The sequence below is a fragment of the Leuresthes tenuis genome, unplaced genomic scaffold (genome assembly GCF_036924035.1).
Source record: "Leuresthes tenuis unplaced genomic scaffold, fLeuTen1.0.hap1 SCAF_22, whole genome shotgun sequence".
Taxonomy (NCBI): domain Eukaryota; kingdom Metazoa; phylum Chordata; class Actinopteri; order Atheriniformes; family Atherinopsidae; genus Leuresthes; species Leuresthes tenuis.
In genome coordinates this window covers 4909478-4936935 of record NW_027325376.1, presented here as the reverse complement: position 1 = coordinate 4936935, position 27458 = coordinate 4909478, and the positions used below count along the sequence as shown (strand labels likewise).

Sequence of the window (27458 nt, the reverse complement as noted above, 5' to 3'; positions counted from 1 at the left end):
AAAAATCCAGAGAAAACAATAAGTTTTGTGTTTGCAGAAACAAAGATGATGAGTCTCAGCTTTGCTCTGGTGTGTTCTGTGATGATGATGATCCACATGCCTTCTGGTAAATCTGATGCACATTTACTGATCTAAGCGAAAAACACATGATGATTTGCTTCAATTTGGGATATTAAACACAAACAAACTACACAAGGGACAGATTTAAGAGGGTATTTATTCATCACATTTACACTGAAGAAATTAAAGACATAAAAGCAAAGCAAGCTGATTGGTTTTTCTAAAACGTGTCAATAAACATGCTCAGCAAGTCTTTTTTGACAGCCGTCATTGGATGGTACTGAAGCCAAAAATAAAACATAGAAACAAATGAAAACACAAAACATCTAAAATATTCATGTGAAAATAAATTTCCTCAAAGACTCAAATAACAACTTACTTAAAATGATCCATTACAGGAAGAATAGCCTCAAATTAATGACTGATTTCTCTTCTCTACGTATGTAATGGATACTTAAAATCATCTCCCTTGAGAGATCTACAGTCCTCTGGCAAACAGGAAGTGATGGACAGTATAATTACACAAAAAGAGTTTAACAGAGTCAACCAAACTGAAAAAGATCACAATGCAATCATAGAAACTCAACACATGAACCTTAAATCACAGAAACAAATGATGCCAGTGGTGTTGAAAGGTCTCAGACAAATCTGAAAACACATGAAAATCTAAAGTATATAAGTATCTTGTGGATTAAATTTCCTATTTGTCTCATTCTGACTCTAAAATCTGATCAGTTACTTAAAAGTAAGAGGTGAAAGTGTTTGTCACACGAGTACACACATTTCTTCCCTCATCACATCCATCTGCATTTTCATTCTCGACTTGTGGCATATTTACAACAAAAAAACTTGTTTCTCTTCCTCCAGTTTTGTTTGTATCTGTGACCCCCACTGCCATCGACTGATCTTTCAAACTTAAGTTTTGAAGACCACTGGTCAAGAGATCGACATCACCTGCCTCTGGATCACATTCTGCATTCACACCTGCTTCCTCTGTGTTGACATCACTGTGAGTTGTATAAGATGATGTCTGGTCTGCCCTCACTGGAAGGCTGGAACACTGTCCAAGTTGGTCATTTAGTTGAAGAGTTTCCTGATTACCTTCCCTGCCATCACAGGGACTTTCTGACTTTCCTTTTACCGGCACATCTTTAAAACCTCTGCTGTGCTCACACTGATTTCCACTCAGCTCCTGATGAGAACATGGAGGACCGGGTCTTAGTTTGTCACTGCTGTCTTTTCTGTCCCCCTGTTTCCTGTTTTGAGTCTCATCTCCTCTAATTGGATAATTATCTCTCATTAACTTATATTGTTTTACCTCTTCATCTCCATTTACCTGTACACCAATAAATTCCAGATTCTTTCCTGAACTCTGACCTTCTGATTTCTGTGTGCTGTCTAAAACAGGTTCCATCCTTCCTGAACGATCCTCGTCTGTTTTCATGAGCTTGTCCTGAACGGTGCTGATCTCTCTTTGCTGCTCTTGTTGTCTTGGTGTTCTACCACTGACCTTAAGTTCCCCACTTCTCTGATTGTGATCATAACTGACGTCACTATTCTCTGGCATTTGAGATTCTGCCATCTTTCGATCCGTCTTCATCTTCTCCTCATCTCTCTGTTTTTCCACATGAGTCTCTCTGTTTTGAGCCTCTCTAACATTCATCCCTCTTGTCCCTTCAGTTTTCCCTCTGCCCACATCGTCCTGATTCCCAGCTGCTGCCCTCTCACCATTATTTCTGTCTGTTGTCTTTACATTGTGATCATGTTGCTCATTGCTGTGTCCGGTAATGTTTTTGGAGACGGTTGAAGTGAACCTTGCACTGCTTCCCTGAGTCACAGTCTTAGCTGCACCCTCACCCTCTGCTCCACTTCTTGATACCTTATTTTTACTGAGGTTACTTTCCTCTGGTATTTCAGCTCCTGTTCTCTTTTGACCTGTCATGATCTTCTCATCTCTCTGTTTTACCGAACTATTTCCTCCACCTTGATCCCCTCTAACATCCACTCTTCTTTTCTCTTCACTTTCCCTTCTGTCCATTTTGTACTGACTCCCAGCTGCTGCTCCCTCAACTTCCCTTTTTTCTGTTCTTTTTACATCATGAACATGTTGCTTGTTGTTGTCTCTGGTATCTTTCTTGAAGGCTTCAGAAGTGGAAGAAGTCTCTGCAGCAGCAGCTGGAGAGATCAACCAAAACACAGATGATCCACTCAGACCAGGTCATACAGTCACTCAGAAACTCATCAGTTAACTTGTCATTAAGGTTTATCATCTTACCTTTCCTGTAGAACAGCAGATAAGCATCCCGGGACCTGATGGTAGTAAAAATAAGGTGAGCTCATTGTTATATTCATCAAATGTGTGAATGGAGAGAAAGATGAGAAGTTACCTCTCAGTGATATCCACTTGGAATGGTTGGAAACTAAGCTGTACAAGAACAGCAAAGTGTTTAATGATGATTTTTTTCTTTGTGATGAAACATTGACTTCGTTCAAATAATAACATTAATAATAACATTAATAATAACATACCAATCTGACTTCACTGTCATTGAAGTGGTACCACTTCCCATCATCCTGGGACCTGATTGTTACAGTGTAATGTCCATATTTCAGTTCACCAACATGTTCCACAAATGCATACAGCTCATAGATCTGACTCTGATAACCAGTGAAGAGAGAAAATGAAGTAATCAGCAACAGAAATAAGACGATAGAACATTTTTAAAAACATATTCACTGTAGGGTACCTGAGCTCCACTTGGTGGTATCTGCAGTTTGTAGGGAGTCACCACACTTTGATTCATTTTCACATAAGTCATGTAATTGTAGTCGAACTTGAATCTCTTCAACATCAGCATCAAAACCTCTGGATGATGCGTTATTTCAGATTTCTAATGGAAACACAAACACTGTGAATTAAAACATGGCAGTTTGTAGTACTCTTCAGGTGAGTAATAAGTACAGAGGACATTAAACTATATGCAGGGTTATGTATGCCGTGGGGGTTGAATCATTTCTGGCCATCTAGAATAACAAACACATCTTAATATTAACAACAGGTTAAAATCCAAAACTTTGATTGACAGAATGGAATCAAGTGCAGGGATTGGTGCAGACCACAACAGACTGAACAGTGGAAAAAGGTTTAAACTTTAAAATGATCAAAGGAAATGAACTGATGAAACAAAGACAGGAAGCAAACAAGCTGGTAAAAAGGGACAGAATATCTTTAACAAAAAGGAAAGTGATCACACTCCTGTTGTAGTGATTGTTGCTGAGCTTTTCATTAACTAAATGCAAACAAATATAAAAATAAAGCAAATAATAATGATGTAATTATCATTAGCTGTCAGCCATTTAATAAATAGAAAGCTTCTGGTGAAAAAAAATGTGTCCCTTTCATCAACTTCTGTTTCTAAACAAAAACTGAGCAACACAGTTTATTAATGACATGTGAACACAAAGTGATGATATCAGCCTGTTTTAGTGCCACTATTTCAGAACAGAAGCAGAAAGCAGCAGCTGGCCAGTCTCATCACAATGATCAGTGCAAATGTTACTGTGGGACAACAGAGAAGAGTTTGAAGAAATGTCACATTTGGTTTTCTGCAACATAACAGAGACAGTTATACAATAATATGATGTGACACAATCTCAATTCTGGAATAGACTCAACTTCTGTGTTTACATTTCAGTAAAATCATCAAATTACCAGTGTAGCATCAGCTTTGGCATCACAGCTATCACAGAACAGCTGGTTTGGCCCACTGACATCAGCCTCTCTGAAGAAATCAGCAACACCATCCACCTGAAAAATACATTCAGTTACTTTTCCCTGAAATTTGTAAGAAGATTAAAAAATATCAGGTTATTTTCTCAGATCAAAACAAACTGCATTTCTCAATGAAACATTAAATACTTTCACAGTTTGACAGATTTCAGGAACTAATGTCAGTGATGTTTTATGTAACTGTGACTGAACCAACAGTTGTCTAGATATGCTGACCTCATCGAGCAATGCATGTTATGTTTATTCTCATCAGTATATCCTGTCAATGATCTAATTTAGTGAAGATGATGGACTGCGGAGTTGTGATGGACTGATAACCTGCCCTGGGTGAAGCCCCACTCTCACCCTGTAACAGCTGGGATACGCTCCAGCCGTCCCATGAACTGAGGAGGATGCAGCAGGTATAGAAAATGGATGGATGGGGGGGGCAGACTGGAGAGGAGCAGCTGTATATCCCAGAGGTAGAGTGGACCTTCAATCTGAAGATCAATGCCTAACTTCTCTGATGTTGAAGTGTTGAAGTGTCCTTATGTAAAAGATGGATCCAGCTTTGACCCCAAATATATTCCTGACTTAGAAGTCTCTCTGGATTAAAGCACCTCCTAAATGAATGTAATGTCAGGTATCTTACCACTTTGTAGTCTTTGTAGGATCCCACCAGTTCAAGAGGTAGATTAAAAAATGGATCATCAGAGCTCGTCTCAGTGCCACATGCAGAGCATTTGCTCTTGTGTGTCAGCTGTCCCTGAAACAGCTGAATAAAGACAACACAAAGCCTGTTAGCATGATGCTCTCATTATACTGACAGATCTGTTAGATTTAATGTGAAGTCTATACCTGTGATGCCTCAGGAGTGGTCACATTTCTCAGGATGTCCTCAAAACACTCAGCAGCATCTCTTTGTTCATACACTTGATGGGATAAAAATGAGGAGGATGAAATATTAACTTTATCTGTAGTTTAATATCCTTGAAGCTGGTTTTCATTTATCCAGACAAGTAGCACAACTCACTGTAACTTAAAGGAAATTTCACAACTTTTTCTACAATAGATATGAATGGCTTTAAGTATTTTTCCATCAACTGAGTGATGGTAAAAGTTAAATTCGACACTTTGAATAGTTATCTTGTGAACTGCTTCAGGGAACTCCCACCAGAACAACTTGCTGGTTGAACTGGTTATTTTCCATTATTTTCTTTTGTTCATGATTCTGTGGATCAGTTTTAGTTCAGTATGTTCATAAAGGAGAGGAAGAACCAAACAAATTAAACTGTTAATGTGTGCATGTTGGTGATAGAGATGATTTGTGATTTTGAAGATATGTATTCATCCTTTTTATCAAAAGCTTTTGATATGGTTGACCATTCTCCGCTTACTCAGAAATTACCTAAAATGGGGTTTGATTCATCTGCCTGTAGATGATTTCAAAATTACCTTTGGGAAAAAACTCAGTGTGTGAAAGCCAGAAGCATCCGATCAGAATTTTATCAGCAACAAAAGGTGCTCCACAAGGATCAGTTCTGGGACCTGTTTTATTTACAATTTATATAAGTGATATTGCCTCTGTGTTAGAAAATTGTAATGCTCATGTTTATGCAGATGACACTGTTTTGTTTTGCATTGCTGACACTGTACAACTTGCAGTTGAGAACCTGCAACTCTCTTTTGTTGCTCTTCAAAATGCATTTGTTGATCTAAAACTTAAGCAAAACAAAGTTCATGCTTTTTTCTGGAGCAAAAGGTATTGATTTTAGCAGTTTGTACTTATCAACACTGACTGGTTGCTATATTGAGAGAGTCACAGACTATAAATACCTTGGCATTTGGCTCAATCACTCATTTACTTTTAAACACCATTTTGAAAATCTTGTCACAAAACTCCAGCAAAAACTCGGATTCTTATACAGAAACAGGTCCAGTTTCTCCTTGGACTGAAGGAAAAGTATAGTCGAGGCAATCTTTTTGTCAGTCTTTGATTATGGTGACATAATCTATAGGCATGCTCCTGCTACCCCTCGACTCAGTTTATCACTCTGCCATCAGGTTTATTACTGGAGATCCCTGTAATACTCACCACTGCTCCCTGTACAACAAAGCTGGCTGGACCTCTCTCACACAGAGACGGGATAAACACTTTTATCTTTTTATTCACAAAGCTCTCACTGGACATTTACCACCATATGTATCATCCATGCTGGACTGGACCACAGGAACTTACCAAACCCGCTCAGCTGACTATCCTACACTTAAAGTCCCACAGGTCCGCTCTGAACTAGGAAAATCTTCTTTTTGTTTTTTTTCACCAACCACATCGAACCATCTTCAAAACATTCTCATGATTGGCCCTCTCACTACTCCTGGACATTTTAAGACTTTGCTCTCAAACCACCTTACTTCAGTGTGCACCTGTTTTTAAGGAGTACTGAGTATTGTCTTAAAAAAATACCTCAATGATTTTTGAGGCTTAGATAAAGGTTTGAAATCAAATTAAATTAAATCCTGACAAATAAAGTCTCTTTCAGCCCAAAACTGAGGAAATGATCATCGGCCCTTCAGAGTGTAGGGAATGTCTTGTACCTCTGGTGATGCCCAGCTTCTTTGTGATGTTTTTAGTTTCAACTGGATGTTTCTTCAAGTTCTCAAAGAGAGTTTTAAGATGTTTATCAAGAGACTGATCGTCACAGCGGTTGCTATGAAAATGAAATACAATCAGAGATGAGAAACACAGAAGTGAACAGTTATCTCTGTTTGGTTCGATGAAACATTTTACTGAGCCGGAGTTTTACAACAAACCTTTCCACAGCTTCTCTGAAGTCTCTGGTCATGAACAGCACCTGCAGCACGCTGTTCAAGTAGCATGTTGCTCCTTGGTTGTACAGCCCATGGTACTTTTTGCCTTGATGGAAGTAAGTGTCAGTTATGCATGTTAGCTGCAGGGCTGTTTTTAAAAGATGAATGACAAACTGAGCCAAAAGGATGTATATCTTACCAGAGTATTGATCATATTGAGACGTTTTTCTTGAGTCCAAGGAGGAAGAACCTGCTCCATGTTTACTAGAAACTGATAAGTTTGATGATTAAACCAAAATAGATGCAGGACAGAATGAATGTATATGTGTGGATTCCTCATGACTCCTCACCCTTCGCTGTTTCTCTGCCAGCCTTAACATCATGAACATGTTGCTCATTGTTGTCTCTGGTATTGAACTTGGAGGCTTCTGAAGAGGACCCTGCTGTGATGTCTTGACTCAAAGTATCTGCAGCAGCAGCTGGAGAGATCAACCAAAACACAGATGATCCACTCAGATCAGGTCATGCAGTCATTCAGAAACTCATCAGTTAACTTGTCATTAAGGTTTATCATCTTACCTTTCCTGTAGAACAGCAGATAAGCATCCCGGGACCTGATGGGAGTAAAAATAAGGTGAGCTCATTGTTATATTCATCAAATGTGTGAATGGAGAGAAAGATCAGAAGATACCTGTGACTTTGATACTCCTGGGATTGTTGGTAATAAGCCTGTACATGAAAATGATGATTTGTTTTAAAACAGCTATTTTTCTCTGTGCTGAAACATTGTTCATTTTTTAACAAGAACACTAAATACATACCGATGTGACTTCACTGTCATTGAACTTGTACCACTTCCCATCATCCTGGGACCTGATTGTTACAGTGTAATGTCCATGTTTCAGTTCACCAACATGTTCCACAAATGCATACAGCTCATAGATCTGACTCTGATAACCAGTGAAGAGAGAAAATGACAGAAATCAGCAACAGAAATAAGACGATAGAACATTTTTAAAAACATATTCACTGTAGGGTACCTGAGCTCCACTTGGTGGTATCTGCAGTTTGTAGGGAGTCACCACACTTTGATTCATTTTCACATAATTCATGTAATTGTAGTCGAACTTGAATCTCTTCAACATCAGCATCAAAACCTCTGGATGATGCGTTATTTCAGATTTCTAATGGAAACACAAACACTGTGAATTAAAACATGACAGTTTGTAGTACTCTTCAGGCGAGTAATAAGTACAGAGGACATTAAACTATATGCAGGGTTATGCATGCCGTGGGGTCGGGCTATAATTTTACAATTCATCATTTCTGACCATCCAGTGTCTCCAGCAGATATCTTAATATCAGATTAAAATCCTAAATCCAAGATTTGATAGACAGGCTGGAGTCAAGTGCAGTGATCAGACCCAAACAGACCTTACAGTCAAAATAAAGTTTAAAGCACCACAATAATCCCAAACTTGACTGATAATGCAAATATGAAGCAGCTGGTGAAACAAAGACAGGAAGCAAACTAACAGGTGAAAAGGGACAGAATATCTTTAATAAAAAGGAAAGTGATCACACTCCTGATGTAGTGATTGTTGCTGAGCTGTTCATGAACTAAATGCAAACAAATATATAAATAAAGCAAATAATAATGATGTAATTATCATTAGCTGTCAGCCATTTAATAAAAAGGAAGCTTCTGGTGCATAACAGACTGCATGTTTCCATGTTTCCCTGCTCCAACACACCTGATTTAGATGAATGGGCAACCTCTTCAAGCTCTGCAGAAGGCAGATGAAGACCCATTCATTTGAATGAGTTGTGCTGAAGCAAAGAAACATGGAAAACATGCAGGGAGGTGTTCCTTGAGGACAAAGGTGGGGAACCACGGCCTCACATAAAGATTCTGCAGATTCAAATGCAGATTTTATCTAAAGAGACTATTTGTGGAATAGCTGAGGAAACTACATCGATATTATTTTTCTATTTTGGAAACATTTGCAGCAATGATGATATCAGCCTGTTTTAGTGCCACTATTTCAGAACAGAAGCAGAAAGCAGCAGCTGGCCAGTCTCATCACAATGATCAGTGCAAATGTTACTGTGGGACAACAGAGAAGAGTTTGAAGAAATGTCACATTTAGTTTTCTGCAACATAACAGAGACAGTTATACAATAATATAATGTGACACAATGTTAATTCTGGAATAGACTCAACTTCTGTGTTTACATTACAGTAAAATCATCAAATTACCAGTGTAGCATCAGCTTTGGCATCACAGCTATCACAGAACAGCTGGTTTGGCCCACTGACATCAGCCTCTCTGAAGAAATCAGCAACACCATCCACCTGAAAAATACATTCAGTTACTTATCCCTGAAATTTGTAAGAAGATTAAAAAAAATCTGGTTATTTTCTCAGATCAAAACAAACTTCATTTCTCAATAAAACATTAAATACTTTCACAGTTTGACAGATTTCAGAAACTAATGTCAGTGATGTTTTATGTAACTGTGACTGAACCAACAGTTGTCTAGATATGCTGACCTCATCGAGCAATGCATGTTATGTTTATTCTCATCAGTATATCCTGTCAATGATCTAATTTAGTGAAGATGATGGACTGTGGAGTTGTGATGGACTGATAACCTGCCCTGGGTGAAGCCCCACTCTCACCCTGTAGCAGCTGGGATACGCTCCAGCCGTCCCATGAACTGAGGAGGATGCAGCAGGTATAGAAAATGGATGGATGGGGGGGGGGGGGGGGGGGGGGGCAGAATGGAGAGGAGCAGCTGTATATCCCAGAGGTAGAGTGGACCTTCAATCTGAAGATCAATGCCTAACTTCTCTCATGTTGAAGTGTCCTTTATGTAAAAGACGGATCCAGCTTTGACCCCAAATATATTCCTGACTTAGAAGTCTCTCTGGATTAAAGCACCTCCTAAATGAATGTAATGTCAGGTATCTTACCACTTTGTAGTCTTTGTAGGATTCCACCAGTTCAAGAGGTAGATTAAAAAATGGATCATCAGAGCTCGTCTCAGTGCCACATGCAGAGCATTTGCTCTTGTGTGTCAGCTGTCCCTGAAACAGCTGAATAAAGACAACACAAAGCCTGTTAGCATGATGCTCTCATTATACTGACAGATCTGTTAGATTTAATGTGAAGTCTATACCTGTGATGCCTCAGGAGTGGTCACATTTCTCAGGATGTTCTCAAAACACTCAGCAGCATCTCTTTGTTCATTCACTTAATGGGATAAAAATGAGGATGAAATATTAACTTTATCTGTAGTTTAATATACTTGAATCTTTTAATTTCTCACTGTTTTCCCATTAACTGAGTGACTGCAAAAACACATTTAAAGGTTATTTTATCAAGTATTTTTTCTGTCCTTCAGAGTGTAGGAAATGTCTTGTACCTCTGGTGATGCCCAGCTTCTTTGTGATGTTTTTAGTTTCAACTGGATGATTCTTCAAGTCCTCAAAGAGAGTTTTAAGATGTTTATCAAGAGACCGATCGTCACAGCGGTTGCTATGGAAATGAAATACAATCAGAGATGAGAAACACAGAAGTGAACAGTTATCTCTGTTTGGTTCAATGAAACATTTTACTGAGCCTGAGTTTTACAACAAACCTTTCCACAGCTTCTCTGAAGTCTCTGGTCATGAACAGCACCTGCAGCACGCTGTTCAAGTAGCATGTTGCTCCTTGGTTGTACAGCCCATGGTACTTTTTGCCTTGATGGAAGTAAGTGTCAGTTATTCATGTTAGCTGCAGGGCTGTTTTTAAAAGATGAATGACAAACTGAGCCAAAAGGATGTATATCTTACCAGAGTATTGATCATATTGAGGCGTTTTTCTTGAGTCCAAGGAGGAAGCACCTGCTCCATGTTTACTAGAAACTGATAAGTTTGATGATTAAACCAAAATAGATGCAGGACAGAATGAATGTATATGTGTGGATTCCTCATGACTCCTCACCCTTCGCTGTTTCTCTGCCAGCCTTAACATCATGAACATGTTGCTCATTGTTGTCTCTGGTATTGAACTTGGAGGCTTCTGAAGAGGACCCTGCTGTAATGTTTGGAGTCAAAGTGTCTGAAGCAGCCACACCGTCTCCTCCACTGCTCCCTCTCTGATCATTACTGAGCTCACTTTTCCTCTGCATTTGAGCTCTAGTTGTGCTTTGATCTGTCTTCATCTTCTCCTCATCTCTCTGTTTTTCATCACGAGTCTCTCTGTTTTGAGCCTCTCTAACATTCATCCCTCTTGTCCCTTCAGTTTTCCCTCTGCCCACATCGTCCTGATTCCCAGCTGCTGCCCTCTCACCATTATTTCTGTCTGTTGTCTTTACATTGTGATCATGTAGCTCATTGCTGTATCCGGTAATGTTTTTGGAGGCGGTTGAAGTGAACCTTGCACTGCTTCCCTGAGTCACAGTCTTAGCTGCACCCTCACCCTCTCCTCCACATCTCAGTGTCTGATTATTACTGAGGTTACTTTCCTCTGGTATTTCAGCTCCTGTTCTCTTTTGACCTGTCATGATCTTCTCATCTCTCTGTTTTACCGAACTATTTCCTCCACCTTGATCCCCTCTAACATCCACTCTTCTTTTCTCTTCACTTCCCCTTCTGTCCATTTTGTACTGACTCCCAGCTGCTGCTCCCTCAACTTCCCTTTTTTCTGTTCTTTTTACATCATGAACATGTTGCTTGTTGTTGTCTCTGGTATCTTTCTTGAAGGCTTCAGAAGTGGAAGAAGTATCTGGAGCAGCAACTGGAGAGATCAACCAAAACACAGATGATCCACTCAGACCAGGTCATGCAGTCACTCAGAAACTCATCAGTTAACTTGTCATTAAGGTTTATCATCTTACCTTTCCTGTAGAACAGCAGATAAGCATCCCGGGAGCTGATGGGAGTAAAAATAAGGTGAGCTCATTGTTATATTCATCAAATGTGTGAATGGAGAGAAAGATGAGAAGTTACCTGTGAGTTATACCCACTTTGAATGGTTGATGATAAGCCTGTACATGAAAAGAATCTCAATTTGTTTATTAACAACTATTTATTTTGTGCTTCGGCATTGATGATTTTTTTCGCAGTAACACTGAACACATACCAATGTGACAGCAGAGTCGCTGAACTTGTACCACTTCTCATCATCCTGAGACTTGATTGTTACAGTGTGATATCCATATTTCGGTCCACCAACATGTTCCACAAATGCATACAGCTCATAGATCTGAGTCTGATAACCAGTGAAGAGAAAATGACAGAAATCAGCAACAGGAATAAAAGAATAATGAATTATATGAAAGATATTCAGTGTAAAGTACCTCAGCTCCTGTATGTGGTATCTCTAGGATGTAGGGAAACTCCACACAACGTGAGATTGTCACAAATCCTCTATAAGTTTCGTTGAACTTAAATCTTTTCAACTGCAGCATCAAAATTTCTGGATGATGCTTCACTTCAGGTTTCTAATGAAAACACAAAATTATCTATTTCTGATTCACTTTGAGCATTTAAGAAGTACAGCAGATATAAAACCATCCCTTTGAGATGAGAAACTCAGACACTATGAACATTCTTCCCACATCAAAGTGCTCTGCAAAATGTGAAAGATGAATGTAGAAATACTTTGTTGAAAGATGTCAGGACACAGGCCCAAAGTCCATACAGAGTCACAGAAACAGCACTGGAGCTTTAAGTGTTCACTGAGTACAGATAAGGTTAAGAAGAACACAGATTTAGGTTTTCTGTGTTTAGTTTGCTCATGTTGAAACTCAGCTTTAACCTTTAGTGACTTTTAGTGACTCAGCTTCAGACTGAAAAAGATGCCTGATTTTACAGATTCATCAATCGTGTATAAATGAGCTCAGTGTCCACTGATCCATTCATTTTCTTCTGCCACTCTGAAATCATCAAGTTCCCTTCATACAAACATATGTAATAATATAATGAGTCTGAACTCACCACTGTAGCATCAGTTTTGGCAGCACAGTGATCACAGAACAGCTGGTTTGGCTGACTGACATGTGACTCACTGAAGTACTCAGCAACACCATCCACCTGAAAAACACATTTAGTTAGTTTTCTCTGATATTTGCCACAAGATTAAATAATCAGGTTATCATCTTAGATCAAAATACAGTTAAATTATCAATCAATACATGAAATATTTCCAAAATTGAACAAATTTCTGATGCTAATATAAGGGATTTTTTATGTAAATGTGATCTGACCAACAGTGTGCTGTCCTTGTGCAGCTATATTATAATTAATATCAACAATATATAAATATGTGTTTCTGTATCTCCTAAATGAATGTAATGTCAGGTGTCTTACCACTTTGTAGTCTTTGTAGGATCCCACCAGTTCAAGAGGAAGACTCCAAAATGGATCATCAGAGCTCGTCTCAGTGCCACATGCAGAGCATTTGCTCTTGTGTGTCAGCTGTCCCTGAAACAGCTGAATAAAGACAACACAAAGCCTGTTAGCATGATGCTCTCATTATACTGACAGATCTGTTAGATTTAATGTGAAGTCTATACCTGTGATGCCCCAGGAGTGGTCACATTTCTCAGGATGTCCTCAAAACACTCAGCAGCATCTCTTTGTTCATTCACTTGATGGGATAAAAATGAGGAGGATGAAATATTAACTTTATCTGTAGTTTAATATCCTTGAAGCTGGTTTTCATTTATCCAGACAAGTAGCACAACTCACTGTAAATTTCACATCTTTATCTACATTTGATATGAATGGCTTTAAGTATTTTTCCATTATCTCTGTCCTTCAGAGTGTAGGGAATGTCTTGTACCTCTGGTGATGCCCAGCTTCTTTGTGATGTTTTTAGTTTCAACTGGATGATTCTTCAAGTCCTCAAAGAGAGTTTTAAGATGTTTATCAAGAGACTGATCGTCACAGCGGTTGCTATGGAAATGAAATACAATCAGAGATGAGAAACACAGAAGTGAACAGTTATCTCTGTTTGGTTCAATGAAACATTTTACTGAGCCTGAGTTTTACAACAAACCTTTCCACAGCTTCTCTGAAGTCTCTGGTCATGAACAGCACCTGCAGCACGCTGTTCAAGTAGCTTGTTGCTCCTTGGTTGTACAGCCCATGGTACTTTTTGCCTTGATGGAGGTAAGTGTCAGTTATGCATGTTAGCTGCAGGGCTGTTTTTAAAAGATGAATGACAAACTGAGCCAAAAGGATGTATATCTTACCAGAGTATTGATCATATTGAGGCGTTTTTCTTGAGTCCAAGGAGGAAGCACCTGCTCCATGTTTACTAGAAACTGATAAGTTTGATGATTAAACCAAAATAGATGCAGGACAGAATGAATGTATATGTGTGGATTCCTCATGACTCCTCACCCTTCGCTGTTTCTCTGCCAGCCTTAACATCATGAACATGTTGCTCATTGTTGTCTCTGGTATTGAACTTGGAGGCTTCTGAAGAGGACCCTGCTGTGATGTTTGGAGTCAAAGTGTCTGAAGCAGCCACACCGTCTCCTCCACTGCTCCCTCTCTGATCATTACTGAGCTCACTTTTCCTCTGCATTTGAGCTCTAGTTGTGCTTTGATCTGTCTTCATCTTCTCCTCATCTCTCTGTTTTTCCACATGAGTCTCTCTGTTTTGAGCCTCTCTAACATTCATCCCTCTTGTCCCTTCAGTTTTCCCTCTGCCCACATCGTCCTGATTCCCAGCTGCTGCCCTCTCACCATTATTTCTGTCTGTTGTCTTTACATTGTGATCATGTAGCTCATTGCTGTGTCCGGTAATGTTTTTGGAGGCGGTTGAAGTGAACCTTGCACTGCTTCCCTGAGTCACAGTCTTAGCTGCACCCTCACCCTCTGCTCCACTTCTCAGTGTCTGATTATTACTGAGGTTACTTTCCTCTGGTTTTTCAGCTCCTGTTCTCTTTTGACCTGTCATGATCTTCTCGTCTCTCTGTTTTACCGAACTATTTCCTCCACCTTGATCTCCTCTAACATCCACTCTTCTTTTCTCTTCAGTTTCCAATCTGTCCATTTTGTACTGACTCCCACCTGCTGCTCCCTCAACTTCCCTTTTTTCTGTTCTTTTTACATCATGAACATGTTGCTTGTTGTTGTCTCTGGTATCTTTCTTGAAGGCTCCAGAAGTGGAAGAAGTCTCTGCAGCAGCAACTGGAGAGATCAACCAAAACACAGATGATCCACTCAGACCAGGTCATGCAGTCACTCAGAAACTCATCAGTTAACTTGTCATTAAGGTTTATCATCTTACCTTTCCTGTAGAACAGCAGATAAGCATACTGGCACCTGATGGGAGTGAAAATAAGGTGAGCTCATTGTTATATTCAGCAAATGTGTGAATGGAGAGAAAGATGAGAAGTTACCTGTGAGTTATACCCACTTCGAAAGGTTGATGATAAACCTGTAGATGAATAGAATTGTAATTTGTTTCTTAAAGAAATGTCTTTTTGTGCTGAAGCATTGATAATTTTCTCAAGTTGAACTGAACACGTACATATGTGACAACTGAGTCGCTGAAGTTGTTCCACTTCCCATCATCCTGAGACTTGATTGTTACAGTGTGATATCCATCACTCGATGAACCAGCATGTTTCACAAATGCATACAGCTCATAGATCTGACTCTGATAACCAGTGAAGAGAAAATGACAGAAATCAGCAACAGGAATAAAAGAATAATGAATTATTCATAAGATATTCAGTGTAAAGTACCTCAGCTCCTGTATGTGGTATCTCTAGGATGTAGGGAAACTCCACACAACGTGTGTTTTTCACAAATCCTCTGGAAGTTTCGTTGAACTTAAATCTTTTCAACTGCAGCATCAAAATTTCTGGATGATGCTTCACTTCAGATTTCTAATGAAAACACAAAATGGAAAAATGATCTATTTCTGATTCACTTTGAGCATTTAAGAAGTACAGCAGATATAAAACCATCACAAAAGGATCATGGGTAGACAACATCTATTTTTAAAGCCATACTTGTAAAAGCAAAGTGTCCATTAATCCTTTGATTTCCTTCTTATTATCCAACAGTGAAGCCCTGACATCCTTCCCTAAGCAACACCCAGGCCAAAAGGGATATTTAATCCCTCCAGCATGTTCTGGGTCTGCTGTCAGATCTCCTCCCAGTTGGACATGTCTGAAAAACCTCCAAAGAGAAGCTACCAGCAGACATCCTCATCAGATGCATGAACCACCTCAGCTGACTCCTTTCAATGTGGAAAAGCAGCAGCTTTGCTCTGAACTCTGAGGATGAACAAGCTCCTCGTCCTCTATATGGTTCAGGCAGTCCAGACACCCTCGAAAACAAACTAATTTCAACTATTTACATCTGCAGAGTCTGAATGAGTATGTGTTACTGTGGGACACCAGAGAAGAGTTTATAGAAATGTCAGATGTAGTTTTACTATGTAATGTAGTGATACAAAAACTTGGTACAAAACTTCTGTTTGCTTCCATGAAATTAATGAACTCTAAATGCTGCCACTCTGAAATCATCAAGTTCCCTTCATACAAACATATGTAATAATAAAATGAGTCTGAACTCACCACTGTAGCATCAGTTTTGGCAGCACAGTGATCACAGAACCGCTGGTTTGGCCGACTGACATGTGACTCACTGAAGTACTCAGCAACACCATCCACCTGAAAAACACATTTAGTTACTTTTCTCTGATATTTGCTCCAAGATTAAAGGTTAAAGTCTCAGATTAAAACACACTGAAACTCTGCGAGTTGCAGGGGTGCTGGAGCCTATCCTCGATGGCAAGAGGCAGGTAGACCCTGGATGGGTGGCTCGTCCATCACAGGGCCACATAGAGACAAACAACCATGCACTCTCCCTCCAAGGGCCAATTTAGAGTTTTTGGACCGTGGGAGGAAGTCAGAGGCCCCAGAGAGAACGCAGACAGAAAGACCCCAGCCAGGATTAACCCTTTAATTGGTGAGGCAATGATGTTAACAGCTTCACCGCCGTGCAGCCCCTTCATGTAAGTGTGAAGTTTGATGTAAATATGGTCTGACCAGTGTGTATCTCTGTGTAGATGGTTTCTATCCACTTGATCCAAAGGCAGCGCACACCCAGACCTCTTACCACTTTGTAGTCTCTGCGTGATTCCATCAGTTCAAGAGGTAAACTCCAAAATGGATCATCAGAGCTCGTCACAGTGCCACATTTAGAGCATTTGCTCTTGTGTGTCAGCTGTCCCTGAAACAGCTGAATAAAGACAACACAAAGCCTGTTAGCATGATGCTCTCATTATACTGACAGATCTATTAGATTTAATGTGAAGTCTATACCTGTGATGCCCCAGGAGTGGTCACATTTCTCAGGATGTCCTCAAAACACTCAGCAGCATCACTCAATTCATCCCATCGAGGAGCTAAAAATAAGGAGGATGAAATATTAACTAAAATATTAAAATATTAACTTTATCTGTAGTTGAATGTCATTTAATTTCGTTTCATTTATTCAGACATCAAGCACAAGCTCACTGTTTTCCCATTAACTGAGTGACTGCAAAAACACATTTAAAGGTTATTTTCTCAAATGAATTCAGGAACTCCATCAAGCAAAACGTATTCACTGACATGCTTCCTGCTTTCTTAAAAAGTAGGATTCTGTGATTAGCTTCAGTTCAGTGTGTGTTCTGTCCTGGATTTCAATATTGATTTATGGGTGAAAACTGGCTCATCAGATCTTTTATATTCCATTAATCTATTTTACCTTTAATGGTGCCGCCTCAGTGGCAGCATGCTGAAGCACCTCTGGACATATTGTGCTTTACTTTGCGTCTTCTTGAGATTTTCTAACAAGCTTTTGCCTTCGAGGTTATTGATTTTTGGGAAATCTTTCTTTGTTGGTTTGGATGCTGTGCTGCTGAAGGGATTTCTGCAGGTCATTTGTATAATAAAAAAATACAGCACACCAAAAACTGTCGGGAGGTGCTGATTATTGGGAACAAATCATTACAAAATCTGAACAAAAAAGAGTTTCACACTCTGGCTTCATATGCATCCAGATGTTTCAGCCCAAACGTCTTCCTCAAGGTTAGTGACAAATTCTGGCACTTTTTATATCTGTTACACTTGAATAAGACCTCAAAGTAAAGATGAGTTGAAGAGAAGATGTCTTGGATCAAAAGCAGGAACAAAATGGAGAGAAACATGAAAGGAGGTTAAAGCATTTCTTCCTGTCATCATCATGGGAAGCGTGAGATCCCTGGAAGATAAAATGGACAAGCCTGAACCTCTGATGAGGATGCAGCAGGAATATCAGGGAGGCAATATTATTTTTCCACTGAGACATGGCTGCAGGAACGACTCTGACGCCTCTGTAGTCAGATTAAAGACTATAGGAGCAGACGGAGACTGCAGACAGAAGGGTAACAGTAAAGGAGGAGGATTACAGAGCAACAACAGATGGTGTAATCCTGCACATTTAGCTGAGAAGGAGCACCTCTGCGCACCAGATGTTGAATTGTTGGCTGTGAGTTTCTGTCCATGTTGTCTACAGAGAGAGTTCACCTGTGTTATCTGCCTGTATATCGACCTGTGTTGCAGGTAGATTATGTTTCTGATGTTACCTGTGTGTTAAACCATGAGCTAAGTTTTTACCAAGCTTTAAAAACAGCTCAATATATTCATAACGATCTCTGAAGATTTCCACCACACCTTCCTCTCTGCTACATTACAGTGGTGCACAAGCTGTAGATTTAATGTATTTATATATAATCGTGTTGGGTTCGAGGAATTAAATACATGAATGCAGTTATTGAAAGTGTCACCACTCATAAATATGTTTTATGACCAGTTTAATCGACTTGGCAACAAAAACAGAGCCTTCAGTGTGAATGTGAGAAAACGGAATTAACATGAACCAACTGATTATCTATTAACTGTGAAGTAATCACACAAAGCTACAGTGAGATAAGCATCAGTTCATGGGGAGAAACAAGAATTTACGATTTATATCCAGCAGGAATTCATGCATTAAATCCTCATGAGTCAAAAGTATACATTAGTGCCCTTTTTATAGTGTTTATTGTACCTGATTTGATGCCGAGCTTCTTTATGATGTCACAGGTCTCAAATTTGTCTCTCTTCAAGTTGTCAAAGAAGGTCTTGAGATGATTATCAAAGGACTGATCGCCACAGCTGTGCCTGTAAAAGTAAATACAGCCTGACATGAGAACACAGAAGCTCACAATGATCTCTATTTGATGTGACAGAACATTATAATGTGAAAGCTTTACAACAAACCTTTCCACAGCTTCTCTAAAGTCTTCGGTCCGGAATAAAACCTGCAGCACGCAGTTTAAATGTGTCGTTCCTCTTTGAATGTATGACCCATGGGACATGATGGCTTGAAGGAGGCAATCATCAATTATTCATGTCAATTAAAGGATTGTCTTTAAAAAAGATTCTGGGATTGATAAACTGAGCTAACAGCACTTATATCTTACCTGGAGATTCATACAGTTTGATTCCGTTCAAGTTGAAATCTTCAGCCGCATTCTACGAAATGATTTGTTGGATCATGAGACAAACAGAGCTGCAGGACAGAATGAGGACATCTGTGTGACCTTACCTTCAAATGAAAGTGTCAGCTATAGACTAAGTGAACAACTGCCCGCACACGTATGCAGCCTCTAAACACTTCGGGATACTTTCTTTTTCATTTCATGTCACAGCCGCTGTTATGCTGCATTCAAAGTCTGTCGGAAACAAGAGCATAATGTGCGAGCCATATATTTATAATTACTGCACATAAAGACATGTTTTGCTTTTCGTGAACGAAATTATATTACTTCATCTTACTTTTGCTCAGAAACTGTCAAACTTAAAGTGGCACACACCTTAGTGTGTGGGAATAAATCTTGTGCTACAATGGAACTATTTACAGTGTTTATGAAACAGGTCATATTATATTCAATTATGGAAGCCAGATGATTGTTATGGAGCAAGTTTTTTAATCCAAAAATACAAATGAATACAGCAAGTTCACACATAAAGCTTTTCTGAGTCCACCTTCAAAACAGAAAGTTTGTTGGAAACAGGCACACCCATCTGTGCTGCAGCCTTGTGAATTCCTGTAAATGTGTAACAAATATTGAAAACGAAACTCAGCTATCAGTACACTGTGCAAGTGACTCAGCTCAGACAATAAAATCAAGGCTTTGCTTTCATTTTTTCAGGGCTTGGTCTGCTGTAGTCATTAATACATCTTAAACTTTTTCTTATGACGGGTCAGAGGGATTTATGTTGTTAAATATAAATATTCTGCTTTACTTGGGTTTAATTCACTAAAACAACAATGAAGAGAATCACGGAGAAGGCAGAGTAATTTGATAATTCATGTTTTAACAACCAGCTGTCAGTACTTTAACCTTAAAGGTGACACATGGGGGATTTTTAGCATCTGTAAATAATCAAACCCAATCAACTGTGCTCAAACTGTTCTTGTGACAAGTGAGGAAAGAAGGCTGAACTTTAGAAAATGGTTTGAGACGTAGCTCCTGAATTCCAATTCATAATGTTTTCAGATCTGTGAACAACTTCAAACATCACATCTCCAAACAGGCCTCAATGAAAGACTGAAAGCTTCAGTGTTTGAGCCAGCAGAGCTCTCCTGAAGCATAATGCTAATTGTGTTACTTCATATAAACTGTACAAGAAAATTAAGACATCATTCATAATATGAGCCGATGTCTTGTGTCAGAAAAGTTACTCAGAAATATTCTCTTTAAATGATGCATCACATATATACTTTTACATTTATGTCAATGTTAACTCTTCTTTAATTAAACTAAATAACCTTCTTAAAATCAGTGTATTTCAAAACAAATACGTAGACACAGGTTTATGGAAGGTTTATGGTTTACAGTTTCATAATTATTGTAGTAAAATACTGGATCATGAAAGAACAACTGCTCATCAAAATCAATTTATTTAGTTCATAATACAAACAAGTGATTCGACAGTAATTCAACGGCATTCAATCATTTTATGAATCTTATTCAATATTAATCAGTGGGGGCAGGAAACTTTAAAAATGACATCACTGGTCTGATTACAACATGCCAACTTGTCTGCGGGGGTATGTGTGAAAAACAGAAATCAGCACAATAATCAAGTGTTATTATGGCCAAAGTTTTCTTCTTCTCATTCTGCCTCTGAGCTGTGACGACTGTTTCTGATTCAGTGTCAGGGGGAACCAAAGCAGACGACCACTTTTTCTTTTCTTTTATTTTGTCCCTTTTTTTTCCTCGCCTTATTATTTGATGACTGATCACTCTCTGCTTTTATTTGTGTATCAGGTGCGACTTCTTCCTTTTTCCCATCGCTGGACTCAGATAAACTCTGTGTCTCTGCACTGTTTTCTACTTTTCCAGCCATGTTTTTTTCCTTAGAGCCTTCCTGTGCCTCTGCTGAGTCTTTCAGACTAAATTTGCCCAAACAAACTACCAGAGAGTCCACATCATTGCTCTTTGGATCACATTCTGCTTCAGCCTTTTCATCCTCTGCTGTTTCTTCTGTCACCTCTCTGCTCATTTCTTGGCTCAGCTCGCCCTCTGGTGTGTTCAGACTAACTTTCTCACTGTTCTGATCCACTTCTTTCTCGGTAGAGTTACTGACAGCCTGTTCATACGGCGGATTATTCACTGAGGTGTTTTGTTTACTATCATTCTCATCTCCATTGCTCTGACTCTGATCATTACTGAGGGAAGTTTTCCTCGTAGCTCTATGACTATCTTCACACCCAGATAGAGTTCTGTATTGATCTCTCTTCATCTTCTCCTCATTTCTCAGTTTTTCCTCACTAGACTCTGCATCTTTGTCCCTTCTAACAGTCGCTGCTCTTTTCTTGTCCTCTCTCTTTCTGCCCACATTGTCCTGGTTCCTTGCTGCTCTCCCCTCATCCTCCTTGCTTCCTCTGGTCTTTACCGGACCTTGGAGTTGCTCACTGTTTTTTAGCTTACTTGCTTCAGAGGTGGACACTTCACTATCATCTTGGGTTGACTTTCTTCCTGATGATTTCTGCTGGTAAAAATCATTTCCCTTGTTTTCACAACACATATTTAAATGCTCCTTTCCCTCCTCTCTGATCTGTCTTTGACAACCAACATCTTTGTGTCCCGTTCCATTGCTTTCTGCCTGTATTCTGGTTTGGCTGATGTCAGCGAATAGCCCCTTGTCCTGATCTACTTTACTCTCACCACAGTGACTCTCTGACTTCCCTCTTTTACCCCCCCTCTCCTCCCCCTTCTGCTTCTCAGAGCTACATCCAGGAGGATTATGACTTACTGTGTCTCTAACATCCTTTTTGCACTCCTGGTCAAGATTTGGTTGGCTTTGTTGATTCTCAACAACTCCTCTGCTGTCTCCTCCGTCATTTACTGTCTTTTTATCTTCCTTTGATCTGTTCTTGTTCTTACGATGCCATTTTCTACTGTTTTTATTTGGAGAGAGTTTAGAGTCATTCTGTGTGTGAAATCTTCCATCATCTTGATCTGTGATGGTACTGTTTGGGCGGTTTTTGGATTGTCTTCTACATTTAGCATGTTCATGGCTCAGTGATGCGTCACTGACACTATCAGCTGTGGTATCTTTGTCAGTTAAGTTTCTGTTTGATGCTTTATTACTCTTATCTATAGTCTGTCCCTGCACATTGGATTCATTCCTAGCTGCTGCTGCTGCTGCTGCTGTTGCCTCATCATCTTGTCTTTCTCTGTTCTTGACTTTTTCTTCGTGCTGCTCACACTTTTCTCTGCCCTCTTGCTTGGAGGTTTCAGATGTGGACACATTGGTGGTATTTTGAGTGTCTTCAGCAGAAACTGGAGGCATTTTCCTCTTCCTGTAGTACAACAGATAAGCACTCTGGGATCTGATGGGAGAAATGTGAAGTTATGGTCAAACTCTTCTCATATTCAGCAAATGTATGTTGGGAAAAGAAGGATAAATGAAAACTTACCCCTTGTTGTTGTTCACCTGAGATGGTTAGAGAGAAAGTAAAGAAAGAAGAAAAGAAACAAGGTGACGCTAAAATATTTATGCTTTTTAAAGCAATGACACTGAAGACGAGATGATCATGCTTACCTTTGTGACTGCGGTGTCATTAAAGTTATACCAGTTCTCTTCACCTTGGGGCTTGATTGTTACAGTGTAATGTCCATGTTTCAGTTCACCATAATGCTCCACAAATGCATACAGCTCATATGTCTGACTCTAACAATCAGTCATGGGGAAATAAATGACAGAAATCAGCAGCAGGAATAAGAAAATAATGTAAAATATTATCAAAAATGAAGCATACAGTACCTGGCCTTCATCACACGGTATCTGTAGGATGGTGGGAATCTTCACAGCGCATCTGATTTTCACATAATCCATGTGACTGAAGTCGAACTTAAATCTCTTCAACAGCAGTGTCAGAACTTCTGGATGATGCTTCATTTTAGCTTTCTAATAGAAACACAAATAAAAGTTGAAGGACATGACGATGACAAACAAATAATGCAAACAACTATGTGGAAGAACCTTAAACAGTTAAAAATGTCAATAAGAATTGTTAGAACTGCTCTGATGAAAGCCTGAAAGTGCTTTAAGGCAGGAGTGGGAACAGTGTGGAGCAGTTTGAGCTGCTTTATCAGTTTCATCAGGCTTCCTTCAGGTTTTCTTGCTCTGCCACGAGCGCTCTTCAACAACGTTTTTGTTGTCCTGTGACTTTTGAACTTACATATCCTTGTTTCCGTGCGTTTGTTGTGGCGAGCACTTTGCTCATGATATCCCCTCATCACTTCATATTCTCTCCTGTTTCCTGTCCTGCCTGTCTCTAAATGCCTCCTCAGAACTGAGGCTTCAGGCCCAGTTTTTGCCCTCAATCTCTGCCAGGCCTCAGTATCAGTTACATAAATCCGTTGTTTCTCAAACGACCCGTCAACCAGTTTATCCTGTGTCTCTGGAAAACACCTGCAACTGTTACTCGAGCTTTATCCTGTGGCAGAATCCCCAGGCAACTGCTTTCTTTGGATAATTTTCTTCTTAAAATGTCTGGTTCTCTGGACAGAATCCCATTCTTTCATATCTGCCTGGTTACATCATCATTTCTGTTATTATTATAATTATTATCATCAAATCTGTACAGCCCAGTGATAAAACAGCCTCGGATCTATCAGTGGTTCACATCATTTTCACATTTTGACACTTTGAGGTCAAATGCACAAATGAGAAGAAAAGAAAAAAGTCCTTTACTTACAATTGTAGCATCAGCTTTGACTTTGCACAGATCACAGAACATCTGGTTATCTCCGCTGATGTGCGATTCTTGAAAGAAACTTTCGATCCCATCCATCTGGAAAACGCACGCGCATCATTAGGAGAATAGACCCCTGCTGCCTTTAATCACCACATGCTGTGAGTTTCACTCAGAATCTGCTCTTCAAATAATCTACTGAACTACTCAAAGCAAAATGTTCTAAAGTGGGCTGCTGTGTTCTTACCACACAATAAGCATCCCTGCCAGAGTCCACCAGTGGAAGAGGCAAACTCCAAAATGCCACACTGTCCTCGGTGTGTGTGCCACATTGGGAGCAAGTGTTCTTGTGCGTCAGCTCTCCTTGAAATATCTAAAGGGTCCAAAACACAAATGTTACTCAAGCAGGAACATTTAATTTTGCTCTCATTCATTTAAAACCATGTCTGCTGGATTCTGTATGAACTATGTTACCTGTGAAGCCTGAGGACTGCTTTGACGTAAAATCCTCTCGAAGCATGCAGCAGCGTCATCTTGCTCAGTCACTGGGATTATGATGGGCACAAATTAAAGGTCTGAATCTTTACTTTTACATTCGCATCACTGAGTTACTTCCAGGCAGCCATTTGTTAAACTAACGTCTTGTTTCTCAGGAGGTTTTCATTATTTCTTTCACCAGAAAAAGCATAAAAACTGTGTCTGCTGTACTGAATTCATACAGGCTAACAATAAATCAACACGAGTTTGGCTATCGTGTCGGTTAAGTTGTTTCATATTTTACCTCTCCTGATGTCCAGATGCTTTGTGATCAATTGTGTTTGTGCTTGACCTGTTTGTAAAGTTTTAAACAAAATCGAGAGGTGACCATCTATACACTTCTGGTCACGGTTTGTAGAAGATAACCTATAGAAAAGGAACATATGAAGGATAAGAGCCATGGAGTTAAAGCTGGATTAAATGTACAACACTGAATAAAAGCATGACATTACAGGAGGGTTTTGGAACAAACTCTTACACAGCTTCTCTGAAGTCTTTGGTCATGAACAGCACCTGCAGCACGCTGTTTAAGTAACACGTAGCTCCCTGATTCTTCAAGCCATGATACTTTAAGGCAGCTGGGGAAAAAAAAGATCACCGACAATAAACGCTGACTGCTTTCAAAATATTTGGATGAAATACACTGTATAGGTTAGCACCGTCGCCTCACAGCGAGAGGGTTCCTGGTTCAAATCCCGGCTGGAGCCTTTCTGTGTGGAGCGTGCACGTTCTCTCCGTGCACTCCGTTTTCCTCCCACTGTCCAAAAACATGCACGTTAGGTTAATTGGTGTCTCTAAAACTGTCTTTAATGTGAGAGTGTGTGTGGTTGTTTGTCTCTGTGATGGACTGGCGACCTGTCCAGGGTGAACCCCGCCTGTCGATGACCGCTGGGATGGGCTCCAGCCCCCCGCGACCCGACCGACAGATTAAGCGGTTATAGAAGATATATATACATATATAATAACTATAGAATATACTGAATGAAAGCGGGACATCATAACGGTGCCGTATCTTACCTGGAGTGTTTTTTCCTTTGCTTCCCATCAGATCGGAAATCCAGGATATTTAATCCTGTTTTTGTTTTGTTGTTACAATCTAAAGCTAATGGGTTGACTAAATAAAACATATATCTGTGCGCAGTTCTCAGATTCACATTGACACTCTCTGCTCTTACTTGTCGAACAGATGTCGGAATACTTTCTATTTCACTTGTCGCCACTCCTACCGGAGTGAAGCGTTCATGACAAATGGAAATTGTTCTTCTGCATCTAATATAATTTTCCCAAGTGGCTATAGTCCACTTGCTCACGTGATGCAAAACAGTCTGGTGTCATGATTAAGTGGGAAACTCAGGCTAAAAAAATGATAATAACAGATTCATTGTGATATGAAAATTGTGAAAGATAATCCGCACGTTTGATTGATTTATCCTCGCAAATGAATGCTTCTGATAATGAATCAACATCTAACTGTAATTGGTGGTGTAGTAATAGACTTTGTGACTATTAGCGGTATTGCATTGAATCATTACGTTGGCTAACTTGGCATCATTAAGCATCAAATCGTATCAGAGTGAATATTCGCTCCTTCTTCTGTTTCACTCACATTTTTCTTTGCCGGAGGCTGTATCTCTTCAACAGAAACGAAACTATCAACCCAGTCTGTGACGCCCCGTTCATAGACAAAACCAATCAACTTGTTGTTTCCATTTCATTCATGCGACTGAACCCGAGAGCTGCACTTTACTTCGTTTAAACGAACAAAGCCGATACAATGGTGGTCCAAGTCGTTGTGTATGGGTTCGGGGGAGACAAGATGACGGTTGACGTGGCCAATGATGACAAAGAGTTACAGCTGATGACTGTGCTGCAGCTGAAACAGAAAATAGCATCCAAGCTTCCCGGGAGCCCAGGTAAATACAGCAGCTTTCACATGTGTTGATTCCAACTATTTTCTACCACATACTCAATAGGCAACTTTTAAAAAAGCTATTTCCTGATGTGACAAGTCGCAATGAACCACTGTTCGAATGGTTATAGATGACTGATTAAGAGCCAGATGTGCCGTGATTTATGAGTCCTAATACCTTTTTAAGTGCTACAACATTTGAGCAAACATTTCGAAATCGCTAAGAGATCCAACGAACATCCAACTGAAGTTAACTATTATAAGATAGCCTCTCTGTAATGACCGATGAGTCATAATACCCAACAAGACATGTGACCTCCGAACTGGATGAACACTTTTACTCGTGGTGCGATGCTGTCATAAATGTAAAAGTAATCTAACAAAGCGAGAACAAAAGACCCGAACACCGACAACTTGAGATAATAATGCTTTAAAGTAACTTAGAACACACTCAACCACAACCATTACTCCACAAACACGGTATCACAATACATGCTGGGAGAGTTGAAACACTACAGAATTCCCAATATTCTTTTTTATCTGGTCAGCCAGTGGGAATCCATGAGGCGTGTAGTTTTACTGCTTTACTGCTGAGTTTCAAAACCAGTGACTTTGAAAAGCCTTTGTGTACTATTTAATAACGCATGCATCCTGGATATTTTCAGTCCATGTCAGTCTAATCGGTTTTCTGTCCCTTGTGCGTGCGTGTTTGTGTGCGTAATTGCGCATGAGTGCAGAACACGCTGTGGGTAATATGCAGCTGGTCTTCGCAACCAAACGACTGGATGCAGACACCAAACTACTCTGTGCATATGGAATCCAGCACAAGTCTATTATCCAGATGGTGATGACGCTTGATGGAGGAGTGGCAGTTTGACACGGACAGACCAACATCTGCAGCACCTCTTCTGCTTCCCATCATATGGATTTTTTGGCACCCTTTTTTAAAAATGCATTATTCACTGTTAATGTCACTTCAAATGTTTGTGAAATAAATTATGTTTACGAAACTAAAATCCGTTTCTCTCTGATTCCTCTGACATGACGACACAGTAAATGCTGATAAGGGTCTA

At 39.7% G+C, this 27458-nt stretch overlaps 2 protein-coding genes across 2 annotated transcripts; both read right to left on the bottom strand.

Moving 5' to 3' along the window:
* Positions 1-216: 216 nt before the first annotated feature.
* On the bottom strand, positions 217-19327 carry LOC140281418 (uncharacterized). Its single transcript, XM_072375844.1, has 33 exons — positions 19150-19327; positions 18947-19049; positions 18735-18847; positions 16985-17067; positions 16779-16901; positions 16235-16330; positions 15395-15538; positions 15178-15306; positions 15047-15084; positions 14935-14969; positions 14040-14834; positions 13889-13960; positions 13693-13795; positions 13477-13589; positions 13208-13281; positions 13002-13124; positions 12630-12725; positions 11990-12133; positions 11773-11901; positions 11640-11677; positions 7220-7254; positions 6991-7119; positions 6840-6911; positions 6644-6746; positions 6428-6540; positions 4688-4761; positions 4482-4604; positions 3773-3868; positions 2808-2951; positions 2590-2718; positions 2448-2485; positions 2336-2370; positions 217-2235 (listed from the first exon to the last, which is right to left on the bottom strand). The coding sequence occupies exons 2-33, from the start codon at positions 19042-19044 to the stop codon at positions 800-802; spliced, it is 5073 nt and encodes a 1690-aa protein (XP_072231945.1). The 5' UTR covers positions 19045-19049; positions 19150-19327; the 3' UTR covers positions 217-799.
* Positions 19328-20664: 1337 nt separating this feature from the next.
* LOC140281419 (uncharacterized) lies at positions 20665-25739 on the bottom strand. Its single transcript, XM_072375845.1, has 11 exons — positions 25494-25739; positions 25147-25233; positions 24955-25054; positions 24721-24842; positions 24414-24484; positions 24187-24312; positions 23943-24038; positions 23006-23149; positions 22784-22912; positions 22659-22675; positions 20665-22571 (listed from the first exon to the last, which is right to left on the bottom strand). The coding sequence occupies exons 1-11, from the start codon at positions 25519-25521 to the stop codon at positions 20891-20893; spliced, it is 2601 nt and encodes an 866-aa protein (XP_072231946.1). The 5' UTR covers positions 25522-25739; the 3' UTR covers positions 20665-20890.
* Positions 25740-27458: the final 1719 nt, after the last annotated feature.